The sequence below is a fragment of the Bos indicus x Bos taurus genome, chromosome 8, assembly GCF_003369695.1.
Source record: "Bos indicus x Bos taurus breed Angus x Brahman F1 hybrid chromosome 8, Bos_hybrid_MaternalHap_v2.0, whole genome shotgun sequence".
Classification (NCBI taxonomy): domain Eukaryota; kingdom Metazoa; phylum Chordata; class Mammalia; order Artiodactyla; family Bovidae; genus Bos; species Bos indicus x Bos taurus.
In genome coordinates, this window is record NC_040083.1 from 95340086 (window position 1) to 95368017 (window position 27932).

The following is a 27932-nucleotide window of genomic DNA, read 5'->3' on the forward strand; positions in this document are numbered from 1 at the left end:
CAGCTGTTTGAAATCGATTAGACGTAAGTGTTGAGAAGTAGCAAATAATTCCCGATTCTTTATTCTTAGCCTGTTTGAATTGCTTTTTGCCAACTGTGTTTTTAATGTACTTTGAATGCGTCTGTGAAAAACTTTGAAATATGAATTTTAAAACAGCTTTGAAAAATGATTATTTTGCATTTATAAGATATCCCTTCTCTTAGCCTGATTCAGTTTAACAGTTCAAAAGCAACATGAAAAAGCATAATTTGAATGACAGACACAAATATTGGATTAGTACTATAGTGAAAAATGAGCTTTTTTTTTTTTTTTTGCTTCAGTTCCCAAAGCTCCAGAGATAGATCCAGTAGAATGTTTGGTGGCTGACAACTCTGTGACAGTAGCTTGGAGAATGCCGGAAGAAGATAACAAGATTGATCATTTTATACTGGAATATAGGAAAACGAATTTTGATGGACTTCCACGTGTAAAGGATGAACGATGCTGGGAGATAGTTGATAATATTAAGGGTGCTGAATATACACTATCAGGTAAGATGACTGCATTTCGTGAATCTCATTCTTGGAAAACAGATATAATTGATGAATTTTTGATTTATATTAAAAGATCAAGTTATTCAGTTTCTTTAGCCAAGGTGACATTTTTGTATATTTGTTATAGAAATGAATTTTTCTTAAAATATCAAGAAAACCTTCATTTTAGTTAGTTCTGGATATTTGCACTCTGGTAAAACAATATGTGAAGGGATATTGTAAACACTGTCTCAATAAAATTTAATTTTTTCTTTAGTTTTCTAACAATAAAAAGCTGTCAATTTTCTAGATGTATGCACTGTGCCTCATTTCAATGATACTGTAAATATTTGCCTTTACCTTTTTATTATTACCTTTATGGTAATACTTAAAGTTGAGCTGTGACTTGATAGTAGAAATTTGTGTGTTGGCCTTTTGATAGTCTTTAAAAACATACCTCTGTATATAGGGGAGTTTGGGTATTTGAATGGGCTGACTGTTGCCTGAGATTTTTAATGTTTGTTTTACGTGAGCAGTAACATTAGTATTGTTATCATTACTGAGAACCTAACATTTGTCAGAATCTGGGCTGAAGTTCACAGGACATCTGGTTTTATAAGTACAGTGCATTTCAGTTAGTCCTTACAGTTGTGAGGTTGATTTTTCCTTTTCCATGTTACAGATATCCAACTGTGGCTCTATGAAGTTGTTGAATGCCCCATAGCTAGTAATTTTTGGATTGAGATGTTAATCTGGTCCTGACTAACTTTAGAATTTTGCTATTAATCCTTATGCTTTACTTTGTCTTTAAATTCATTTTTTACTTGAGAAACAAATATAAAAATTCTTTGGCTACTTTCCAGAAATTGAGTATGTTGTTTTAAATCATAGCATCTCTCCATGAATGAAACCTTACTTATAATGAGGCTTGAGAATATTTTTTTATTGCTAAATTTAAAAAGCCCAGTGATAAACTGCATAATTCATTTGTTTTGAAGAAAATAATAGGTAAATCATGATTCCTTTTATTTCAGGCATTATCACTCTGTTAACATAAATTTGTACTCTTTCTGAGTAAAAAGATAGTTCCAAGGAGGGAAGAAAGTCTGTTTGAAGGTTCACACTCATACTTTTGGAGTAGAGTCCTTTACTTTTCATATCTCAAGGCTGTTTTTCATTTTTTTCAGGTTTAAAGTTTGATTCAAAGTACATGAATTTCAGAGTGCGAGCTTGTAACAAGGCTGTGGCTGGAGAGTATTCTGATCCAGTGACTCTAGAGACCAAAGGTAAGATCAATAGCTGTTGTTCACCATGAAATAGGACTTAACACGTGAAGTTGTTCAACACTTTGTAATAGGAAACATTTCATGTATAGTTGCCTTCCTTCCCCACCTTCATACCCATGCCATCCTGCGCGCCCCCCCCCCCCCCCCCCACAGAATTCTCATCAGGAGGTATTTTAAGATGGGAAAATTAGGACTACAGTAGTGGATTTCATTGGTTTCTCTTTTACCCTAGTATTCAGATGAGTCAGGGGCTTCCCTGATAGCTCAGACAGTAAAGCTTCTGCCTGCAGTGCAGGAGACCCAGGTTTGATTTCTGGGTCAGGAAGATCCCTTGGAGAAGGAAATGGCAACCCTCTCCAGTATTCTTGCCTTGGAAATCCCGTGGACAGGGGAGCCTAGTAGGCTACAGTCCATGGGGTTGCAAATAGTTGGACACGACTGAGTGACTTTCACTTTTAGATACGTGATATAGACCAGTGATGGTATTATGTTCTCCCATGGATACTTAGTTTACAAATTTCAGTCTAGTATAATTACATTCCCATTGCTGAGGTTTTCCCAGAGAATGGATTGTGTCTCAATAATAGGGAAGTATGTATTCAGTTTAGTTCAAGTTCTTTTTGTTTTCATAAATCTTATTGTAGAAATTATTATTTATACAGTTAGTGTTTACAAAGCCCTCTCACAAGTCTTTTATTTGATCATTGAAACCATCTTGAGGGATCAGTAGAACAGATGGTATTGATACCCATTTTGTAGGTGAAGAAAGGGATGTTCAAATATGTTAAATAACTTACCCATGATCCCGAAAACTAGCTTGGAAAGGTGTGAACAAGAATCTTATTTACAAATTCTCTGCCTGCCTTTATTGTGGGCCAGGAATGTAAGTAAGTGCTTGTAGTCTCTGAGAACAATTTGAATTTATTAGAACTCAATGTACATGAATTTGAACAAACTCCAGGAGATAGTGAACGGTAGGGGAGCCTGGTGTGCTGCAGTCTGTGGGTTGCAAAGAGTCAGACATGACTTAGTAACTGAACAGCAACAACAAAGAGTAACATATTTAAACACAGAAGATTTTTCAGGTGTTTACCAATTTGAAGGCCATAATGTTATAGATCTTTCTAGTCATGAAATGATAATTCACTCAGTTTGCTTCCAGAATCAGCATCTACCTGTTGTTAGATAGTTGGGCCTTTGAGTGTTTCACTGACCTCCAGTTCACATAGCATTTGAATAGGTTTGAATGCTAGAAGTTTGATATGACTTGGAGGCTGGTATAAAAATATCGTTTTAGAATAAAACAAGAAGTTCATAAGTTATTGACAGGTCAAACTCCTAAGAATATGATTGTATTAGATTTAAAAAGCAAAACAAAACTAAGTCAAAGTAATTTGGATTAGCAAATGTTTTTATTTGAGAACTACAGATAACTTAGCCAAGAAATGCAGTTACCTAGAATTACTTGTTAACAAATTGAATTGAAATTGTGGTTTCTTTTTTTTACCATTTCAAAATAAAGTCATATTTACAGGTAGATAATCTTTTCTATATAACATGAACTGTTTTCAGCCCTTGTGAGGTAAAATTGCATTATTGTTAATCTCCTCCTCCAAGAATATTTTATCTTTTTTTATTTCTTTTGTTCCTTTTCCTTTAATATTGAGTGACCAAACTTGGGCCTAAATGTGGTGAATTGTACATTTCCATGCAAATTCTGTAGATTCAGGAAAATAGAATATCTGGCTTGTAATTTCTTTGGAGCTGGACTGTCTGCTCCCATTAGCAATGTCTAGATCTTAACTAGTCAAATTCTTGGTCTTAGGGTTTGCAGGGAAAGACTAAGTTGATTCTAGTCCTTTTGAGCAGTTCTCACTATGGGGTAAACCCCTTGGGGTTGGGGTAGACTGATACTCAACCCTGAGGCCCACTGAACCTTCTAGGACCTTCTGGGAGACTCAGTAAAATTATCTCTTAAGAAGCTGTGGGTCACAGGTTTTCTAAGGTTATTCCATACCACTGGAGTGGCTACTAACGACAGCAGGAGCTCCAGAGAAAAGTCAGGTTTTTTAAAGTACCATGGTAAACAGTTGTTTACTAATTTTTTGACTTGCTGTAGCCCTTTTTGACCAACCATTAGAAGTAAATATATGAGCAGAGAATTGCAGGGAAAGGGAGAGAGAGACAGAGATTAAATAGTTGAGTCCTACCAAAACTTCATATCCTGCCACTTGTGGTGCCTGGTGTAGAAGGTAGTGAACCCTGTTAATATCTGTCTCTCCAGTGGATGTAATTTCTTCTTTTATTGAAATTACCAAAAGTGATGAATAATATGATTTCTTATGACCAGAATTTTTAAAGTATATTATCTCTTCCTTGTAAAGGTAAATGATGTGATACTAATCACCAGTTGCTTTCTAGCCTCAAATGTTAGTATCTATGATATAATTTTACAGTATGGAAAGTAGCCACCAACCCAAAGTAAACACATAAAACATATCTGTGCCTTATTTTTTTTGGTACTTTGTTTACACAGACTTTTAAAGATAAGGAAACTAATATCTGGCTTCATTACAGGCTTAGTAACAGTTGAGGCTTCCCTTTTGAGGCCAATCTTTTTTTTAAACTTCATAGTGAAATATTATCCTTGTTACTTAGAGAGCCTCAGTGATTTAGTTGAGGCTTCATGAAGGGACAGTGTCCAAAAAGGAAGAGAGAAAAGATTGCACCCCTGAGTTTGAAACCTATACCTGTCTGTTTGGGTGTTATGGTATTTGATAAGTCTGGTCTCAAGTAGCTTGAGGGATAATACCTGTTTTTGCCACCCTTGACTCTACTCTTATCTTCATCATCAAACATAGGGAATAGCTTTCTGATTTTTTTTCTTTCCTTAGGATTTTAACAAGCAGCTGAGTGTTGATGGCACCTTGAGTTATATCCACTGTTTCTCTCAAAAATTCAGAAGCCCTCACATGTATTAACTAATAACTAATGTAGAGGTTAACTCTGTTCTCTTAAAACAGTTCATTCTTAGTAATACAGGGTCTCAGTTTTGCATAATCCTAACTTTCCAGTCACCTCCCTCTTGATGAATTCTATTTCCACTTTTACTGGAACTGTGTTATTCTTTCAGTAAGTTCATTTCTGTTTACATGCGTGTTTTGAAAGCTATTAACTCTTTTGCATATTGTATGACATTTTCTGGAAGTGGTTATGGTGAGTCAATTTGTATTTAGAATGTTTTAAAATACAGTGAACAATAGGTCAGCTGAATAGGTGAAATTAAAGTGCTCTTTACAAAACAGTAGAGTATAAAAGGATTCTTCATGCACTAGATAAGCATTAGGTTTTCTATATGAATATTTTGTTGTTTGATGATGAATATTTCACAGACACACTGAACCTTTAGCTAAATCACGTATTATCCTTAAGTGAAATGGGGTATTGTAAAGCAATATTTCTTCAGTGAATACTTCTAAGAAATTTAAACTTTTGGAGGGAAATATAACTAATAAGCAGATTTATTGGTAACTGTGTAGTAGATGATACCTTACTTAAAACGCAAATTCCAGAAATTGCATATTAAATTGATACATTTCAATGATTAACCCTCAGTATCCAAAAGGAACAAGTGATACTATGTTAAACTGATTTCCTAAATTAGCAGTTCTAAGTAAGTTTTATGAATAGTACAGATAGTTCCCCGATACCAAATAATTTGAAAAGCGTAGTTTTGTGTTGTATTTTCTTAATTTGTTAAGTAACCCTTTTCCCCCATCTATTCTTTGCCTTGTAAATGCTCTTAGCTCTATCAGCTGAGTTATTTCCCTTGCTTCTGCCATCATGGCCTATTTCTCCCTGATTGCCTTATTTTTGAAACTACTGAGAGTTTAAATATGAAATTATTAAATGTTAGCGCAAAAGAGAAAATATGTGTGTGCCAGCGTCTATAACTTTTTACACCACATCACTTTCTCCTCATCCTTGATTCTACTAGCTCCTCTTTCTGTTTAGTCGTAACAATCAGCTGATTCTCTTATAATAGGAAATTGAAGCTATTGTGCTAATGGAGAGTCCAGCAGAAGGAAAAACAGAAAGACCAGTGACCATGCAAGTACATTGTATTTGGTTGGAGTATAGGATAGCTATATAGAGGAGAATAATGGGAAATAGAGTAGAAATTAGTAGATTATGGCTTTATCATTGCAGACTTTAAATCTTAAGGTTAAGAATTGAACCTTTATATACAGTATTGAAATCTGTTGAGTTCGAAAATAATATGATGGCTGTGCTTCAGAAACTAGAAATATGCTACATTAAAAATGAAATATTGTTTTGGTTAGCACTTAATTTCAATTTGGATAACTCATCCTCCCATTTGAACCTGAGAGTTGAAGATACCTGTGTAGAGTGGGATCCTACTGGAGGAAAAGGTCAAGACAGTAAAAGTAAAGGAAAAGAGAACAAGGGCAGGTAAGCTCATTTATTAAGTTTGTGATTTGGATTAAATGCTTGTACATTGATTCTTATTTGACAACAACTAGAAATGAAATGCTTATTATTAACACCAAAGTGAAAAATACAATATTGTTTGCCAGTACTTGAATTTGTCATTAACATTTTTCATTATTTTTTCTTAGTTTTTTTCCTAATCCTCTTCTTACTAATGTCTTTTATTTCAGTATTCCATTTCTTTTCAGGTTATATCTACAGCAATTTGAACTGCTTAGAGAGAAGTTCCTAGCATAGTTCCTGAATATTAGACTTACAGATCACCTCTTTTAGCTGAAGGTCTGCGTTGAATGACAACTTTTAGCATGTACAACCCCAGTGTCGGGCCCCTGGTCAGCAACCTTGTGAACCAAAGAGACAGACTTGGGACCTTGTGTTATTGTCAGACTGACTTAGGTAGTCTTAAAGTATGGAGGCCTCTTTTAACAGAGATGAATTGTACTCAAACTGAAATAAAGTGTAATCACTGTTAAACAGTGAATCAAAAGAAATCCCTCAGCTGATGTTTCATCTGATTTTATTATATAAACTGTTAAATTTAAGTTGTAAAGCAGTCTCTTAACAGTTGCCTATTTTTATCTGACAGTGTCCATGTTACTTCACTGAAGAAACATTCAAGGTGATGATCTATGTCTGTCTAGTTCTAGGATCTAGTATATCTAGCTTGGCTGAATAACTTAAATTTCTCTTTAACCAATAAGCAGAACCCATTGCAGCAGCCTTCAAAAGCTAAAATATTGCTTTGTGTAGACTGTCTGTGCTGGTAGCTTATGTTTTGGATTTACAGCATTATATAGCATTATGCTTCATATTATTTAGATTATACTGTCTATGATAACAAAACAATAAGCTCTGCTTTAAGTCTTTCTTGAATTGATTTCGTTTATATGATTTTTTTCTGCATTTACTTATACCTGGCATCTTTCTTGTGCTGTATTCAATATATCTAACATTACAGCTTTGCTTTTACAAATATTTGACATGAAGCAAGTTTAAAGTGTTCTATGTTTTATAATAATCATACAATTTCAAAAGTATCAAAGATTAAAAAAAAAAGGTCGTTACTGAAATTATTAGAACAGTGCCAGAAAGATGAATCATTTCAAATTGCACAAGTAATAATGTACTGATTTGAAGATACCCCATATCTTTCCCAGAAACCAGAATGTGTTCTCTTTTCAAAATTATTGTCTTCTCTTTTTTCCAGTTTATTTGCTTCTTATTGGTGAAAGTGATTCATAGTTGGTGTATTAGAAATTGTAAAATGCTGCTGGATTTGATAGGATCATTGAAGTCTGGTCATTTGGATATTTTTAGACTACTTATAATTTCATCATGCTGTTTCTCTTTCTCTCGTCTCTTTAAGTGTATTTTGTATGTGGGCTACTTCTGGAATGTTACATACATTTATTCTTTCCATAAATATTTATTTACTGTAGGATGTCAGCTGGATATTGTGGGGTTCCTGCCTTCAAGGAATTTGCCCTAACTTATGTAGACGAGCTATCTCTCTCTCTATAAATAATAATAATATGAGATAGAGATTGTGTTTAGTAGTATGTGTGAATCAGGGAGTTTCGAGGGAGAAAGATTTCCTGAGCTGCCAGATGCTGAAGTGGTCAATTAGGACAGTGAGCCAAACCGAAAGTAACAGTGCAAACTTTGTTCACTTACTGTGATAGTGTAAGAGGCCCAGAGGAAGGGGTGCCGGGTCGCCCAGTGTTCCGTTTTCACAGCAGAATGGCACAGGGTGAGGGTTAGGTAAACCAGAGCAGAGGGCAGATGGTAAGTATCTGAGGACCATCTCGCTGCCCAGGGAGACCCAAACAAAAGCCTTCTCCTGTTTTGTGGACCTGAGGCCAAGGAAATTGGAAGGGTTAGGAGTAGGAAAGTGTTGAGACAAGAGTGGAGAAAAGTGTCTTCAGACTGCTCCTCAACCCCTTCCCCCTTTAAGGAGGTCTCTGAAGAGGCAGCTGGAAAGGGTCTCAGCTGAGGGCCCCCTCCCATAATGGAACCTCTGAATATAGGTATCTAATCTAGGAATGCAGACATGCATAGGAGCATGGAGTTGCAAGGGGGATTGCAACTCCTTCCAAAACCTGCAGTGAACTTGCAGTGCACCAAGTCTGGTGAGGAGAAGGCAAGCATTTATAATTACTTCTTGTTAGGCCTGAAGGGTCATACACAGAATTTTGGCCTAGAGGTGGACTCCTCAGAAAGGTTACTTAGCCTGGTAGGATCTGGGAGACCTTCATTAGTGGATTAGTATTTAAGTTGGTTCTCAAGTAAGTGGAAGAATGTGTAGCATTTGGACTTGGCAGTGAGAGAACGAGTGCTGGAAGGGAAAGGCACTGAAGCAGATTGCCTGCGTTTAAGGAACGCTTGAGCTGCTCCTTTCAGCTGGATAGTGCTGTCCAGAGATGAGAAGGCTGGAAAAGCAATGCTGTGTGCTTAGTCGCCGGGCTCTTTTGTCCATGGGGATTCTGCAGGCAAGAATACTGGAGTGGGTTGCCATGCCCTCTTCCAGGGGATTTTCCCAACCCAGGGATCAAACCCAGGTCTTCCACATTGCAGGCAGATTCTTTACCGTCTGAGCCATCAGGGAAGTCCATGAATACTGGAGTGGGTAGCCTGTCCCTTCTCCAGGGGATCTTCTGACCCAGGGCTCTCCTGCATTGCAGGCAGATTCTTTACCAGCTGAGCTACCCGAAAAAGCAGAGTGGAACCTGAAATGCCATGCTAAGTTCTTTGTGGGTAGTAAGGAAGTACTTGAAGATTTTAGAGTAGGAGAATCAGAGTTAGGTTTATCTTGTAACAGTGAACAAATGACTTAGGTAACAAAGAGATCATCTGGGAAGCTGATAAAACAGTCCAGATTAGAGATAACAAAGAGCCTTAGTTGAGACAGTTGAGTGACTGAGGTATCTTTAAAGGGTGGAATCATGTTTGCTTTAAGACAATAATAACTGTTGTACTTCTTGCAAAAATGTATTCAGGGTTGGAATTCTAGAGTGCTTCAATGGAAGACTTTTCCTTATTTAACTTTTCTTTGAAATTTAAATTGCCATTCTCAATATTTACATCTGTTTTTCTTTTTGCCATGCTTTCCCTTTATTTCTTTACTGCTGGTAAGTTATAAATTTTTTGTTTTATGAATGCAGCAGTTTGATATAATTGAAATGTTAATTTTTAAACATCTTTTGAGGTTTGGTCTGTTTTGAGTTTTGGGGAGTTAGTGAAAGGCCTTAATGCTGTCCAGTTTACTATGTCATATAATTTGAAAAAGAGAAGTCAAGTTGTATCTTGTCCATTTTAGTAGGAGAAATGCTTTATAATACCTGATATTACTCTGTGCATGGATTTGGGTAATTGCTATTTTTTTTTAAGAAGAAAAGATACAAAACAAAAATACCTACTGCTTATGAAAATAAAAAAAGTTATTTGGTTTGATTATGAAAACTCTTAAAAAGAAAAATAGCAATTAACCAAATCCATGCATAGAATAATATCAAGTATTATAAATCATTTCTCTTCCTAAAATAAGACTTGCTTTTAATTTAAATTTAACTGCAAGAAATGTAAGTTATGTAATCCATTATCTTTCTGCAGGTCTTTTTTTCCCCCTTGGGTTCTTTTTCCCCTTTTGTCATGTCCCATTTTGGCATTGTCTCTTATTCCAGCTGTGTATTATTTGTACAAGCCTTGCTCTGTCTGCATGGTATTAGTGTTTTTAGCTTGCTTTATGTTGATGATTTCTTACACGTAAGTGTTATAATTGACAACTCTGTTTAATAGTAAATAATTCAAATAAAATTAAATTTTGCTTTTTGTGCAGCATGATTAGAAAGCTCTTCAAAGTTTCCTTTTATCTGTAATTTTAGTTTGTGAAACATGTACAACATAGAATATTTGTTTTTCTTTTTGTTCCTGTTTATGTAGAAGTGGTACCCCATCCCCTAAACGGACATCTGTAGGCTCCAGGCCACCAGCAGTAAGAGGCAGCAGAGATCGTTTTACGGGGGAATCGTACACAGTGTTGGGTAGGATAAACATAATAATTCTTCATTATCTCAGATTAAAAGCATCACAGTCACATGGGTGGACTTTCTACTCAGGGGTGGCGTGGCTGCCTGTGTATTGAATGAATATTTGCCAAATTTCTCCCCCTCGAAGCCTAGTTGCTTTGGTAGGTTTTCAAATTATCTTGTTATTGATATGTTTTAAATTCTACTTCAGTTTGTGTAGTGCTCCACATTTATAACTCTTAAGGGGATAATAAGGAAGAAAAGTTCTGAAGCCTTTTATATTCAGAGAAGTTAGTAAACATACAAGTCATTATAGCAGACACTCTGCATTTAGTGTCTGTGTTAACATGATTATTCTCCTGAATCAGACTTTTTGGTGCCATTTTGTGCGACCAAATATAGGTAAAACTCTGTAAGTCATAAGAAACAGGTAAGAGTTAAATTTACCTTCTAATCTTTTGTAGGAGACACAGCTATTGAAAGTGGACAACATTATTGGGAGGTCAAGGCCCAGAAGGACTGTAAATCCTACAGTGTGGGAGTGGCGTACAAGACTTTGGGGAAATTTGACCAATTGGGAAAGACAAACACTAGTTGGTGTATCCATGTGAACAACTGGCTACAGAACACGTTTGCAGCAAAGCATAATAATAAGGTCAAAGCCTTGGATGTTGCTGTTCCTGAAAGAATAGGTGTATTTTGTGATTTTGATGGGGGTAAGTTTGCTGATTTTCTCCTAAGTCATTTCACCATCATTGTTTGTATTTCATTACTCTGCATTGTGCTTAGTTGCTCAGTCATGTCTGACTCTTTACAACCCCATGGACTGTAGCTTGACAGACACCTCTGTCCATGGGATTCTCCAGGCAAGAATACTGGAATGGGTTGCCATGCCCTCCTCCAGGGGATCTTCGCAACCCAGGGATCGAGCCCAGGTCTCCTATCGTAGGCGGATTCTTTACCATCTGAGCCACCAGAGAAGCCCATGCTTTCCTCTAGTAATAATCTGTATGGAATTTCCACTAGTATTGTGGCAAGGATGTTTTGACCTACTAGGATGTGATCACAAACATAACATAACTTCAGGTCTATGGTTGACAGAAAGGGCATGTGATGTCTGCTTGCAGGCCTATAAAAGCTCTCGTCTATAATATACTAAGTAAGTCTGAAAAAAAAAGATGTTGCTAATTTTAGTTATGAGCATTAAAATTTCTTATACCCATTTTAATTCCTCCCTTACCTTGTTTTGATAACTGTTAAGAGTGGTAGGGTCAGATTTTTTTGAGTCAAAATAGACCTTAGAAATTACCCAGTCCTTTTGCCACGTAGTATGATTTCCTTATTACATTGTCTCTGTGAGTAGTTGCCACTCCTGTGCTCGAACTTTTCTGTGTGAAGCTAATGGTCTTAGAAGGCAGCCTGTTTCACTGTAGGATAAGATTTGATTAGAAGGTTTTTCTTAAGTCAACTCATTTTGTCTCTCAGTAACTTCGGAGACTCTTGCTATTAAGTCTTGTCATTTGAAGAAACACAGAATTATGTTCCCTAATTCATATTTACATTATAATCCTTATTTGTTTAAAAACTAACGTTGCTTCTCTTTCCCTATTACTAACATTGCTTCTCTTTCCCTATTTTTCCAGACCGTACATTCTCTGTAACATTAGCTGTTCCTTTTAATTTCATTTTTTCCAAACCTTTATTATCACCTGTGGTTGTATACTATGTCTATGTACATTTTAAAGATTGATTCTCAAAGTAGAACACACAACTTTTGACCACCGTAGATTAGTGATTTGGCAGCACGATTTCTAGTAATATGACTTAACAGCATTGTAGATCAATATTGAGCTGGTAGCCACCTAATCCACTAATCTGGCAGATTATCTTTTTCCTCTGATATTAGGCAGTGTAGAGGGGTTTCTTTGCTATTTGTAACTCAAATGAAGAACACTGTATTTGTCCTTAAGTTTCATCTTAATAGATTTTGCCAGTCTTCCCTCCTCTTAAGATCATCTAAAAATTAACTTGGTGTTTATCTTTAAGCTTTTTGAGTTAGGTATTTGATAAGTGTCTTGTCTGCTGTCATCTAAATATAAAACTTTTGTAGATGAAGTAGGGAACAAAATTAATTTCCTAAATGCCTCACTCCAAGTTGATACTTAAAGCTAATAAAACCAAGTTTTATGATTTTAAGTAATGTTATGTCCAAAGAGTTCCATGAAGTATCAACCTAGTTATTCAAAAAGGAAAAAAAATTGACTTTAGATTGATTTATTTTTTGTGATGACATGTCAGTTTTGCTGCATTTTAAAAAATTTACTTAGACTCATAAATAATTTTCCTCAGGATAAATAGTAAATTTATTGGCATATCAATACATTCTTTCTTTTTAAACTACCAAGATAGCATTTGCTTATCTTCTTTTGTCTCTTTTCCCATACTTTGATTCCTTAAAGATAAGTATAATTAAAGATACTTAAATATTAAGTATAATTAAAGATTCCTTAAGGATAGTGAGAAGTATAATTGTTAACCTAAAGCATAGGGTATAGAAATAAATTGTAATGCAGGATAGGATCAAATTCTGAGGGCCTTGAAAAATAATAACAAGCTAGTCTTTTTTTACTAGTTGAAGGGGGACTTCTGTTTATTTTAGAAAACTGTAGCTATATGATGGTAATATAGTTTTAGACATATTAGAGAATAAATGGTTAAATGTGGAACAGGTTGCAAAATACTGAGAGAGGAAGACTTTTCAAGGTGGTCTTTAAGTAATATAGACAGGACCATGTCTGTTTTGTTAAGTATTATGTCCTTATTGCTTGGCAAGTGCTTTATATCAGTTCAGTTCAGTTCAGTTGCTCAGTCGTGTCCGATTCTTTGCGACCCCATAGACTGCAGCACACCAGGCGTCCCTGTCCATCACCAATTCCTGAAGCTTACTCAAACTCAGGTCCATCGAGTCGGTGATGCCATCCAACCATCTCATCCTCTGTCATCCCCTTCTCCTCCCACCTTCAATCTTCCCTAGCATCAGGGTCTTTTCAAATGAGTTGATTCTTCGCATCAGGTGGCCAAAGTATTGGAGTTTCAGCTTCAGTGTCAGTCCTTCCAATGAATATTCAGGACTGATTTCCTTTAGGATTGACTGGTTGGATCTCTGTGCAGTCCAAGGGACTCTCTTATGAACACCACAGTTCAAAAGCATCAATTCTTTGGCACTCAGCTTTCTTTATAGTCCAACTCTCACATCCATACATGACTACTGGAAAAACCATCTCTTTGACTAGACGGACCTTTGTTGGCAAAGTAATGTCTCTGCTTTTTAATATGCTGTCTAGGTTGGTCATAACTTTTTTCCAAGGAGTAAGTGTCTTTTAATTTTATGGCTGCAGTCACCATCTGCAGTGATTTTGGAACGCCCAAAAATAAAGTCTGCCACTGTTTCCCCATCTATTTGCCATGCAATGATGGGACCAGATGCCATGATCTTAGTTTTCTGGATGTTGAGTTTTAAGCCAACTTTTTCACTCTCCTCTTTCACTCTCATTAAGAGGCTCTTTAGTTCTTCTTTGCTTTCTTCCATAAAGATGGTGTCATCTGCATATCTGAGGTTATTGATATTTCTCCCAGCAATCTTGATTCCAGCTTGTGCTTCTTCCAGCCCAGCGTTTTTCATGATGTACTCTGCATATAAGTTAAATAAGCAGGGTTACAATATACAGACCTGATGTACTCCTTTTCCTATTTGGAACCAGTCTGTTGCTCCATGTCCAGTTCTAACTGTTGCTTCCTGATCTGCATACAGATTTCTCAAGAGGCAGGTCAGGTGGTCTGATATTCCCATCTCTTTCAGAATTTTCCATAGTTTGTTGCGATCCACACAGTCAAAGGCTTTAGATAGTCAATAAAGCAGAAATAGATGTTTTTCTGGAACTCTCTTGCTTTTTCGATGATCCAGTGTATGTTGGCAATTTGATCTCTGGTTCCTCTGCCTTTTCTTTACCAGCTGAGCCACAAGGAGGGTATTCTCTGCCTTTTCTAAATCCAGCTTGAACATCTGGAAGTTCACAGTTCACATACTGTTGAAGCCTGGTTGGAGAATTTTGAGCATTACTAGCATGTAAGATGAGTGTAATTGTGTGGTAGTTTTAACATTCTTTCGCCTTGCCTTTCTTTACATAGTAAACCCTTAATAAGTACTGGTTGAGTAATTAGTGGTGAGAGAGGCCTGAGCAGTGGGGAATCAAGAAAAATGGATTTGATGGTGTGAAAGTAGAATTCATAGGACTTGACTACTAAAAATATGGATTGGAAGAAGAGACAGAGAAGAACTGAAGATGACTGAGGTTCCATCCAGTGTGATCAGAAGTATGATCATACCATCAACACGGTAGAGAGCATAGAGCATCCCGGGGAAAGATGAGATACCAGCAGGACAGCCACGTGGCATTACTTAGCTGAAGCTAAATATTAGTTATGGCATCACAGAACGGCCACTGAATATTGCACAGAGCCGTTAAGTGTTATTGCTCTTCTGTACACTAACTTTGTGACCACATATAGGTTGCTTGGTATTTTGAAATAGTTTATATAAACAGTAGACATAATGTTAGTTTCTTTTCTAGTAGACATAATGTTAGTTCTTTTCTTCTTTGTTTAGTGGCTGCTGATTTATTATGGGAATCTTGTAGAGAGAAAAGATCCTGGACAAGCATCTACATTTAGAATAGAAGGAAAAGAAACAGAAGATATCCTCAGGATTAAGAAACAAACCAAGAAAATAGTCATGAGAGAAAAGTTTGAAGAAATGATAACAGTTGCAAGTGTGTCATCAGGTTGGACAGTTAGGTGGTCAGAAGGACAGTGATTTAGTTCCATGATCATTGTTGAAAGACAGACTGTCAGGAGACCTTAAAAAAGAACTAAAACTGAAGCAGTGATAATTATACCATGATTTTAGAGACTAGGGTATGAGTATGGCTTTAAGTAATTAGAGGACAAAGTCTAATAGAGTAAACCTTAAATGGTGGTAGGATTGAGTGGAAAGGCTGGTTATAGTTAAAAAAAAAAGGTGGGGGGGGGGGAGGAAGAAATAACCGTGGTTTTTACTGGGCTAAGGGAACCATTTGTTAAATAATGGTAAAAAAGAGAAGTCTATAGTTGAATAATTGGATAGTACCAGATTATGAAAGCACTATGGAGATCTTAAAAACCAGGGAAAGAAAAGTGGTTTTGGGCTTTTTCTTAAACATGTTTACTACCGATTTTCAAGTGAGAATTCCTAAGTCCAGTCCTCAAAGTGACAAATATTCATTTGGTTATTACTTTTATGCATGATTATATGTTAGACTTAATTAGATGTTAAATTTTTTTTTTCCAGTAATAAATGTGACTTTTTTTTCTCCTTCCCTCTAGGTCAGCTTTCTTTCTATGATGCAAACTCAAAACAGTTGTTGTATTCCTTTAAGGCAAAATTTACTCAGCCAGTACTACCTGGTTTCATGGTTAGTACCTAATTTATATTTGGTTTGGCAACTTTAAGGAGAATATCTATGCTATCTATTTGGGGAAACACAATATCTTATTTTTTTCTTATATTCCTCTTCCTTTCCCTAGTCTACCTCTCCTACGTCTGTGATTGTATGTTTTTGGTATATTTTACTGAAGTAAGTGTTAAGACCTAAAAGTCTGCAAATCACAAGCATGTAGTTTGATCAGTGTTTTCATAGGACTGCACTCATTTTTGTAATCAGCATCTTGGTCAGGAAGTGGAACATTGTACCCATTTCCAGCCTCTAATGGCCCTCCTCCAAAGTGATTACTGTCTTGAGTTTTAATACCATAAATTCATTTGCCTCCTTTTCAACTTTGTATAAATGGAATCGTACAATATCTTTTGGGCTCAACATACATTTGTGAGATTTATGCATGTTTTTCCACGGTGTGCTAGTTCACATAGTTCTATATGTATATGTATAGTTTTTCATTGTATGACTATATCAGGATTTATTTACACATTCTAATTTAGTTGACTACTTGAGTGCTTTCCCACTGGAGACATTTACAAATAGAACTTCTATAAATATTGTTGTTAATGTCATGCTTTGCCCAGCTCAAGGTCACAGAGATATTTTCTTTTGTTTTTTTCTTGTAACTTTATAATTAAAAAGTTTTACATTTAGGTCTTGGATCCATTTTGAGTTAATTTTTATATGTGATACAGAGTATAGTTTAAGATCTGTTTTTTTGCACATGGATATCCACGTGTTCCAGTGCCACTTTCTGAAAAAGACTAACCTTTCTCCACTGATGTGCTCTTCCACTTTTGTGCCAGATATTTTGAGTAAATATTTCTGTAAATCACTTAATTTTCAATTAAATAATATGATAGTTTCATAATCAGAGTAGCTTTTGTATTTCTAAAATTTATTTTTTATTGAAATACAGTTGATTTACAATGTTGTATTAATTTCTTCTGTACAACACAGTGACTCAGGTGTACACACATAAACTTTTTTTTTTCCTTGACTAAGCTGTTTGCAGGCTCTTAGTTCCCTGACCAGGGGTTGCATCTGGGCTCTGGCAGTGAAAGCGCTGAGTCCTAACCACTGGATCACCAGGGAATTCCTCTTTACACTCTTTTTTATATTCTTTTCCATTATGGTTATCCCAGGATATTGGATATAGTTCCCTGTCTATACTGTAGGATCTTGTTGTTTATCTATTCTCTATGTAATAGTTTGCATCTGTTAACCCCAGACTCCCAGTCTACCCTTCCCTAACCACATCCCCCTTGGCAGCCATGAGTCTGTTCTCTGTATCTGTGACTCTGCTTCTGTCTCATAGATAGGTTCATTTGTACCGTATTTTCTTGTATTTTAAGAACAATGTACTGAACCTTAAAGTTTAAAAATTTTGGAATGTTAATTATATAGCCATGCATTTCACAGTCTGCAAATTCTTTGTAACTATACTATGGTTACTGAGTAAATATTGAATACTTAGGATATAGTTGAAGGTGGGAATACATAAAAAATTTCTAGAATCTCCCTTGCTTTAAGCTTGTCTGCTATATACATGGCAGTTGATGATAGTTTAAATGATTCATATTTTCACATTTTAATTCTCTTGACTCTATTCCATATCAGTTATCATTTACTTTACTGAATGATAGCTGCTTTGTTCAACACAAGTGAAGCAGTTTTATCTTTCATAAACTCATTCACATTTATGATAATAGAATATGGCAAGTGTATTTGGATATTGCCATTTGTGTTTTTCTCAGATTATCTTAGAGAATTATAAAAGGGTTCTTATTGTTAACAAGTTAGGGAAGAAGCCAATGGGATTACTCTGTTAACAGAGGGGTGTTAGATTCCTATAGTTTCAGGCCACAACCCATTATCAAAATCCAAGGCAGCAATTGGGATGAGAAAGATGAGTCTTTGTGTACTTCTCTTGGTTGTGAACTTTAGTATCAGTAATGATAGTATCTTTTTGGCTAAATTAATCCAATTTAGTCTCTAAATTTCTACAGCCCTTATTTCCCTCTTGTGTGTAGCTCTAGTGAGTTCTGCTGTCATAAGATTTCCTTTGGCCAATATGGTTCTAAAAGACCCTTGAGTTAGCTTTTCTACTCCCCCTCAGTTCACATACGAAGGTTTTCAGTTTGAAATTGGATGATGTTCACTTGTGTTCACTTATTTTTGCCTTTCAGATGGAAAAGTGTCAGGATCCTTTAAGTTTTCACTTGGTTTGGAGTCTGACTGCAGCTTTGTTTCTGTCCTTTCTTAGGTTTGGTGTGGTGGACTTTCTTTGAGTACTGGGATGCAGGTTCCAAGTGCTGTGAGGACTCTTCAGAAAAATGAAAATGGAATGACTGGCTCCACTAGCAGCTTAAACAATATTACTCAGTGATGCCTACTCAGAATTTGTTTATCTTCCCCCACTCCTTTTTGATTGGGTGGCCTTTTCCGTGCAGTTACTAATCGCAGCAGTTTACAAGTGGTGGAAGTCAGGTTTGCTACCTTCTGCTCTAAGGTCTGGAGTCTGTTCGCATCAGGCATCTAGTAGGAAGCATTCACAGGAGCCTGCTATGGGGCATCAGAGAAGCAAGCAACTGATGTTCTGAAGAGTAAATGAGAAAAAAAGGCAGTGTTAAGTAGTTACATAGAAACTCATTTTTGTGTTTCTTGGATTACTTTGACTATTCTAAAATGTTTAGTTACATATGGTAGCCCTAGGACCTGAGGGAAAAGCATTTAAATCGTCTTTCCCCTATATGTTCCCTTTTTTTTAATGTCATCACTACCTATTATTTAATTCTTACACTGAAGCTTTAAAACTGTACAGTCTTCCATGGTTTTCTAAAAACTGAAAAAAATTGGGCATGCTAGAAAGGTTTTCTTACAGTAGTTTATTTTTCCCCTTTTATAAATAAGTTGAGGTTTGCTAAATTGTTATCTTTTGTTTTTCAACTAGATTGTATATTATTTTCTTCTTTCCAAATATTGTGATATTTCTCTCATGGTTTATAACTCAAAATAGAGAGTGGACAGGAAGTGTTTCTAGATACAATAGCTTTAAATTGCCCAAATTTCAGTTTTTTACCTGCTGCAAAGAGATATTCTTTATACGTTACCTTGTTTAATTAGACCTCTTTCCATTATTTTGAATGATGGGTAAGACTTCTTTAAAGCTTTATATTTTCTGGGTTTTTTGTCTAGTTTAATAGAAACTTTAATAGTTTTGGTAAAATTCCCACTTGAATTTGGTGTAATAACTGGTAGTAATTATGCTTATTTTTTAACATTTTTAGTAAGGTGAAAGATCATTAAAGCTATATAGAAAGTAGAAAAAGCTACCTATTCAAGTTTTATCTATAAAGAAAAGGTTATAAAGGGAGGTGCCTAAAACTATTCTTTACTGAAGTCATCTATATCTGCTTTTTAGTAAGATGGAATGGTTAAAAACAAGAGTTTTGAAAAAACTATGTATCTCTGACTTATTTGGCACACGAATTTTTCAGACATACCTATTCAGAGGTTATTTTTCTCTTTTTGCTACTTCATTTGCTTTCTAAAGGATCATAATTCTTCAAAAAAAATCAACATAGAGTGATCTTTACTATACATAGGGAAGATGTGTTAAACCATGAGTAACACCCATGATTATTGAGCAAAGCGTTTATATTTTTAAAGTTGATTAAAATTTGTAACAAGTTCTTTGAGCCAAATTGAAAGTTGTCATTACAGTATTTAGGAATTCCTTGAGCATTTTCAAGAGGTCTGGGTTTGTATATTCCTTAATTTTTGAAGCTGTTACTTTCTCCTGTTGACTTTCTTCCATTCATATTTTAAGTATATTGTCTTACGATACCTTTCTCCCTAGAAGTGACCATTGCTGTGTACATTTGAGTTACTGTCTATAGAAAGACTTGTGGGATAGGAACAGCTCAGTTTCTCTTAAAGTTTATTGCTTACTGATGAGATGTTTTGTTCTTTGTAAAACAAATCTAATGAGGAATTTTATTCAAACTGGGTATTCATTTTTCCAGAGGGGAGTCATATCTATACCGTTGTCTGATAACGTATTTTAAAAACCAGAAGGCAGTTTAGAGTATGATATTGTCAGTAGCTATTGTTTTGATTCTCCAAATAAATATAATTTTGATTTTTGTTTTTCCTAGAGATTTTGAAAGAAATTTTTGGATGTCCTGTTCTCTGCAGCAGGGTTATTGCAGGACCTAAGGAAACAGGAAGTTATAATTCTCTTTCATAGAGTTAAACCTGAAAGCAGTAAGTTAGTGGTGGAGCTGCTTTATGGGAACAGTCATGTATATTTTAACAAAAATGACACTGAAAAAGCCAGAAGTTCTTGTATAAAAATTTTTACTATTATGTCTGTATAATTATATCCTGTTTTTAATTTTAAGTGCCTTCTTCCTCTTAAGCTTGCTCTCACTCCATGCCCCATGCATTGTCAACTGATATTTAAACCAGAGACCATTACGTAATACTGGTGAGGAGTTCTATTGCAGGGGCATAAGGAAAGGAAAATACTAGTCAGGGGCTGGAGGAGTGCATATGATTCTTGTGTGTGCTCATCCCATCATTTGAAACCCTTCGTATAAAACATTGTAGTATCATTTGGAAAAATTCATTTGAAGTAATACTTTTATACTTCAAAATAAGAATCTGGGGTTTCCCTCTTACTATGCTTCTTCTTAAAGGTCCCCCCCCTTCCCAGAAATACAAAAAAAAAAAAAATGTGTGGGCTTTTAGCTTAATTCATTTAAGTTTATTTGTGTTAAGTTAAACTGAGGAAGTTTGTCATTCTCATTTTCAAACTAGAAAATAATCAACTGTAGTGCCTATTTACATAGTCTTAAATTACGGTAACTGTTAACTTGACACAATATATAACATTCTCATTAACATTGGAATTAAAAAATATTGAGATTTTTTCCTCAATTGAAGACATGAAAAGTTGGTATACTCTTTAAAATATTTTTTTTTTAATCTTTGTTTTGACAGGTCAAACATGATTGCTTTCTACAAAAGAAATGCATGAGAGGTTGATGGTAGTGGATATACCACAAGTGTAAAAAATTATGTTTTATAAAAATATACACTTAGTATTGCCTTTCTCTTTTAGCAGTTGAATCTCAAACCAGTTGTAGTAAACTGGATAAAAAATGAAGGAGTTGCCTTAAGCACTTTAGAAAAAAGAATTTTTTTACATTTCATTTTGACTCTTTGGACTGACTGTCACATACATCTTTAACTTTTCGTAAATATGTACATACCAAATATTTACTAAGTGCACATAGAAATTTAATATACAGTAATTCTTTGAATGTTCCAGGTGTAGGTAGACAATTTGAAAGTATTAAAGGTGTGCCTGTCTGTACAGGGGTTTAACTGGTGGAATCTGTACTATTTTGACAAACCATGAACTGCTGCTGTACATCTGGACTTCACCTAATTTGTTCTGCAATCATTTTCCCCCATATTGTCATCTGAAGAGACATACTGGCTTGGTTTTATTTGCTCACTTACGAAATTAAAGTATGTGCAGTATTATGTATAATTTGAATTTTTGTGCTGATCTTCAGTGATATAAAGAAGAAAATGATTTAGTTAGGCTAAGATACTCTTATTTCATGATTTACCCAAAATGATTAATTTTCCTACATATACTTTAAATCACATAAAATTATTGAGTTACTTAGTGTCTTTTGGAAACATATGGGGAAAATTAGAAAAGGATATATATGAAAATCTGCACCCCACTCCAGGACTCTTGCCTGGAAAATCCCATGGATGGAGGAGCCTGGAAGGCTGCAGTCCATGGGGTCGCTAAGGGACAGACACGACTGAGCAACTTCACTTTCACTTTTCACTTTCATGCATTGGAGAAGGAAATGGCAACCCACTCCAGTGTTATTGCCTGGAGAATCCCAGGGACGGGGGAGCCTGATGGGCTGCCGTCTATAGGGTCGCACAGAGTCAGACACGACTGAAGTAACTTAGCAGATATATGAAAAATGATTATTTCAAAGTATTCATTTTAGAAGGGACAGTGTAGACTTCCATAAAATATGTGAATCTAAGCTAAACAGACTAAGGACTGTATTTAAAAATCATCATGATAATTCTTTTGGCGAAAACTCCATATTTGTAAGATCATTATTCATTTAATGGTTAATTCGTGTAACAAATATTTAAGTCTGGGATGGCAGTCATACTTGGTATTCAGATTTCCTAACTTTGTCAAGTTTGATTTTCTGTGCGTACAGTACTTTTGCTGCTTTTGAAAGGTATGACAAAGTTTGCATCTTAAAAACAATGTTTTTGCTAATCAAGTCAGAAATTTTAAAAAGTAAATGTTAAGAGTTTATAAAAAATTATAATTAACTGCATGTAAAATGGTTCACCTATATGTAGTCATGTAAGATGTTTCTGAAAAAGTTTCTTCCCTTGATTTTATTTTTACACTGAATATATTATTTTAGGGAAGTAAATGGTCAGCATAAATTTACTCGGCATCCAAATAACCATAAAGTTATTTGTTATTTTAAATTTATATTTCTTAATACCAGTGCTGGAGCATTTATAAGTGATCATGAATTTTCCTTAATCATTGCAGAAAGATTACCTCCTAGTCAGTATAGTTTTAGTTTTGTGTGTATCTTACAGTATTCATATTATGCAAATACTTGTGATCCTAATGTCACATATGATAGCTTTGTTACCTGGAATATTTGATTAATGTAAATAAGCTTTTTGAGTAATTTGGAGGTTAACTGGATCACACATGGTATATGTTTTTGTTGAAAATATATTGTTGGGTATGCCATATAAAGGTTAGTATTGACTTATAAAATAAATATCAGAGATCACCATAGTACTTTTCTCCTACTCATATTCAAGTTAAAACAGTATTTGTTATTTCTGAGTCAGTATAAGGTACTGACTTTTGATTTGTAATCATTTGAGCTGTGTTAGTTTAAATTGGTATATTTTCTTAATGGTACCCAATCAATATAAGTTGGTTCCTGGGGATGAACATGCAGAGGATTTCACAGTATGTAGCACAGCCCGTAGGTGAATGTGTTTGCTTTGCCTTGGAGCTACTTAAGTTTATTGTAAGTGATTGGTAAAAGATATTTTTGTTAGTGTTAGAACTTTTTGGAGAGCTTAAGGGTTATGAGAATGCTTTTTTTTTTTTTAACATTTCCAAAATCTCTAAGATACCAAAGCATTGCATCTAATTTACCTTTTAGGGGAGACTCTTTAAAATCAAATTTATAACTAATTCATACAATAAGATACATAATAGCTAAAGTTTTGAAATGATTTGTATTAAAAACCACTAGTCTTTAAATTTTATAGATATAACAAAAATATTTTGGCTTAATCTCTTTTAAAGTATTTAAAATTAATCACCTTAGCTCTACCATATACTCTATCTGTGATCTCTACATCATCACTTATCATCTTTGGGTTTCCACTGCCTTACATAAAGTCAATGTAACTTGCCTTTACAACAGTGTAACTTGTTCAGCCTACCTCACAGGGCTGTTGTGAGGAATAAAATCAAATGGAGTATATGAAATAGATTCAACCACAGTAAAATGCTATGTAAATGTGAAGTATTACTTTTAGTTAATAATGGACTTAAGTGTTTGGATACCTCTAGATGCCATTTACTTTGATAAAGCATGTGCTTAAAGTGGTATCACCAGGACATGAAACCTGAATTTTTTTTAAAAGCCTGATTAAAATATCCTTTAACATTTTTAGTTTATGCATGACTTGTGGACTTTTTGTATTTTATCATCAAGGTGTACTCTATATCAAGACTTCTAGAACTGTAAAATTTCTCCCATAGCATTAACGTGTGTCAGAGTAGAATAGTAGCGTAAATAAATGATTTAAGCTGTGTTTCCATCCAGGCATTTGCACTTTCATGACTGCCCAATGCCACATGGAAAGACTGAATTTGGCCTAAATAATTCTTTGCAAAATACCAGCTTTGGAATGGTTCAACAGTTTGTTCTCATTGGATAGATGATATAAGGTGTACGTGACCATTTAAAACATTTGATAACTTTTGTTGCGTTACTGTTTTTAAAAACACAATGACACATTTCAAAACTCTGTTAACCTGGATATCATTTATTATCTCTCCTAACATAACTTGTTTTGCTTTAAACTGAATTAAGTGGCTTACAAATTATCTTGATCCACAGATTATTTGGTTTTTCTATCATCTGGACATGATTTTGCTATGCAGTTCTGATAATAAAAACTCTAATTCCTCAGGTTTAACATTTAAGTTAAAGATGAACATTAATGAACTACTTACAATGTACACAGTGCTGAAAACTAGTGTTTTATAATAAGCATTTTGCCTCATTTTTTTGGAAACAAGACAAAGCTTTTAAAATGGTTTCTGAAATTTCAAAATAGAGTATTCAAGATAGAGTACCTTGTATGTTGAAATAATTGTATGTTCTGTATAGAATAACCAAATTCTTAAAAAAGCACCTGGAATATCTCATCTAAAAATTAAACTTTTTTTTCTTGCTTTCTTTTGCTTCAGTTCTTGCATTTTATCCACTCTTATTAAGTATCTACAGTGTGCTGTTGAGCATGAGAGATAAAATAGCCATTAGGAATTCTGCTTCCAAAGGTTTTTTTTATTTTAGAGCAGTGCTATTCAACGCAGTTGTTTGCGATGACGGAACGTTCTGTAACCTGGGCTGTCCAACACAGTAAGCCACTAGCCACAGCCAGCTGTTGAGCACTTTCAATGTGTATAGCTAGTTCAACTAGGGAACTAAAATTTTCATTGTAACTTAAATGTAAAGAGCCACATCTTGCTAGTATTAATAGCTGCTGCTTGTACAGTGCAGCTATAGATGCTGTGAGTAACTATTATATAAACCAGGAACTTGGTTTCTGTCTTTGGAAGTTGTCACATCTTGGATTACATTTTGGTAGCTAAGACAGAATCAGAAGCTAAGATTTTTTAAATTTATATTCTAACTTGAAACCAGTTTGGGAGATAAAACCAGTCAACGACCAAACAAGGCTGGAGTTCTTGTAACTAAGATCATTTTTACCAAGAGAAGAATGAAGAGATGATAGTTTTGAGTCACAGAGGGAAGAGTGTGACAAAGACACTGAGAAACCAATACCTTCATACAGAAGGTGGAGTGTGAATGGGTGCAGCATTTCTGGTGAACAGGTAATACCAAGGTATTCAGTTCAGTTCAGTTGCTCAGTCGTGTCCGACTCTTTGTGACCCCATGAATTGCAGCACACCAGGCCTCCCTGTCCATCACCAACTCCCGGAGTTCATCCAGATTCATGTGCATCGAGTCGGTGATGCCATCCAGCCATCTCATCCTCTGTCGTCCCCTTCTCCTGCCCCCAATCCATCCCAGCATCAGGGTCTTTTTCAATGAGTCAGCTCTTCCATGAGGTGGCCACAGTATTGGAGTTTCAGCTTCAGCATCAGTCCTTCCAATGAACAACCAGGACTGGTCTCCTTTAGGATGGACTGGTTGGATCTCCTTGCAGTCCAAGGGACCCACAAGAGTCTTTTCCAACACCACAGTTCAAAAGCATCAATTCTTTGGCGCTCAGCTTTCTTCACAGTCCAACTCTCACATCCCTACATGACCACTGGAAAAACCATAGCCTTGATTAGACGAACCTTTGTTGGCAAAGTAGTATCACTTTTGAATATGCTATCTAGGTTGGTCATAACTTTCCTTCCAAGGGGTAAGCGTCTTTTAATTTCATGGCTGCAGTCACCATCCGCAGTGATTTTGGAACCCAAAGAAATAAAGTCTGACACTGTTTCCCATCTATTTGCCATGAAGTGATAGGACCAGATGCCATGATCTTAGTTTTCTGAATGCTGAGCTTTAAGCCAACTTTTCACTGTCCTCTTTCACTTTCATCAAGAGGCTTTTTAGTTCCTCTTTCTGCCATAAGGGTGGTGTCATCTGCATATCTGAGGTTATTGATATTTCTCCCGGCAATCTTGATAGCACTTGTGCTTCCTTCAGCCCAGCGTTTCTCATGATGTACTCTGCATGTAAGGTAAATAAGCAGGGTGATAATATACAACTTTGACGTATTCCTTCTCCTATTTGGAACCAGTCTGTTGTTCATGTCCAGTTCTAACTGTTGCTTCCTGACCTGCATACAGGTGTCTCAAGAGGCAGGTCAGGTGATCTGGTATTCCCATCTCTTTCAGGATTTTCCACAGTTTATTGTGATCCACACAGTCAAAGGCTTTGGCATAGTCAATAAAGCAGAAATAGATGTTTTTCTGGAACTCTCTTGCTTTTTTGGTGATCCAGCGGATGTTGGCAATTTGATCTCTGGTTCCTCTGCCTTTTCTAAAACCAGCTTGAACATCTGGAAGTTCACGCTTCACGTATTGCTGAAGCATAGGAACCTGGAATGTTAGGTCCATAAATCAAGGCAAATTGGAAGTGGTCAAACCGGAGATGGCAAGAGTGAACGTCGACATTCTAGCAATCAGCGAACTAAAATGGACTGGAATGGGTGAATTTAACTCAGATGACCATTCTATCTACTACTGCAGGCAGGAATCCCTTAGAAGAAATGGAGTAGCCATCATGGTCAACAAAAGAGACCCCAAATGCAGTACTTGGATGCAATCTCAACAGAATGATCTCTGTTTATTTCCAAGGCAAACCAGTCAATATCGCAGTGATCCAAGCCTATGCCCCAACCAATAACGCTGAAGAAGCTGAAGTTGAACGGTTCTATGAAGACCTACAAGACCTTTAGAACTAACACCCCCCCCCCACCCAAAAAAAAAAAAAAAAAAGATCAAGGTATTAAATACATATATAAGGAGTCTTCCTGCAATGGTAAGGAAACTGCCTTCAATGCAAGAGACCTGGGTTTGATCTCGGGGTTGGGAAGATCCCTTGGAGAAGGAAATGGCAACCCACTGCAGGATTCTTGCCTGCAAAATCCCATGGATAGAAGAGCCTGGCAGGCTACAGTCTATGGGGTTGCAAAGAGTCAGACAAGACTGAGCTACTTCGCTTTCACTTGAAACATTTATTTCTAGATATTTCTGTTACATATACGGTCACAAATAATACTGCTAGTGGTAAAGAACCTGCCTGCCATGCAGGAGACTTAAGAGATGTGGGTTCAATCCCTGGGTCAGGAAGATCCCCTGGAGGAAGGCATGGCAACCCACTCCAGAATCCCAAGAATCCATAGGATTCTTGCTTGGAGAATCCTATGAACAGAGGAGCCTGGAAGGCTAAGGTTCATGCGGTGACAAAGAGTTGGACATGACTGAAGTCAGCATGCATGCACACACACACATTGCAGCATTATGATAGCAAAACACAACCTAATTGTTAACAGTGCACTACCATGGTTCTGAAGGCTTCCCTTTTCTATGTTGCTGCACAAGTTGTATACTGTGCAGCAATATATAGATATATTCTGCATGCCCCCCTCCCAAAATGTTACATAAACCATTTTTGGAATTGGCTTCCTTAATTAGAGAACCATTTTGTTGATATACCAGTCCTAATGTGCCTGACTGGATCGCTGGGACAAGAACTCAGGAAATTGTGTACATTCCACTTTTTTATCCAACTGTCCTTATTACACCTCATTTTACTTTTACACTGCATGGTACCAGTAGTATGTTTACGCCCATTTTCCACAAGGTCGTGGGATTAGATAGTACCTCCAGGTAACCCTACACAGCTGATACTGTTGTAAATGGGAGGGTTTTCATGATAACCATGAAATAGAGCAAGCGCAACAGTATATATAGCATGATACCATAGGGATTGGCATGTACACTGAGACTTGGGCAAGAAAGGGGTTCCTGCCCTGATCCTCAATCTCAGGCTGTACCTTACCACAGAATGAACAAGTGAAGCTGGTGAGGAATTGTGTCTACTCCTAGTCTATGTTCCATTACCCACTATAAACTCGACAGCCAGGATCCCATAATTCCCTGTCCCACCAGCCCAACTGGCTTCCATAACACATGCAGGCCTCTTC

At 36.0% G+C, this 27932-nt stretch overlaps 1 protein-coding gene across 4 annotated transcripts in view; it reads left to right on the forward strand.

Annotated features, from left to right (window-relative positions):
* FSD1L (fibronectin type III and SPRY domain containing 1 like) overlaps positions 1-21438 on the forward strand; it is a 61230-nt gene extending 39792 nt beyond the window's left edge. The window contains exons 7-14 of one of the 4 annotated variants that reach the window (XM_027550436.1): positions 321-530; positions 1700-1798; positions 6142-6271; positions 6897-6929; positions 10250-10350; positions 10800-11051; positions 15757-15845; positions 18136-21438. In XM_027550436.1, the coding sequence (XP_027406237.1) occupies positions 321-530; positions 1700-1798; positions 6142-6271; positions 6897-6929; positions 10250-10350; positions 10800-11051; positions 15757-15845; positions 18136-18258 (1037 nt within the window). In that variant the 3' untranslated portion in view covers positions 18259-21438. The remainder of the gene's footprint in view (positions 1-320; positions 531-1699; positions 1799-6141; positions 6272-6896; positions 6930-10249; positions 10351-10799; positions 11052-15756; positions 15846-18135) is intronic. The other 3 variants (XM_027550437.1, XM_027550438.1, XM_027550439.1) reach the window with 3 other exon arrangements.
* Positions 21439-27932: the final 6494 nt, after the last annotated feature.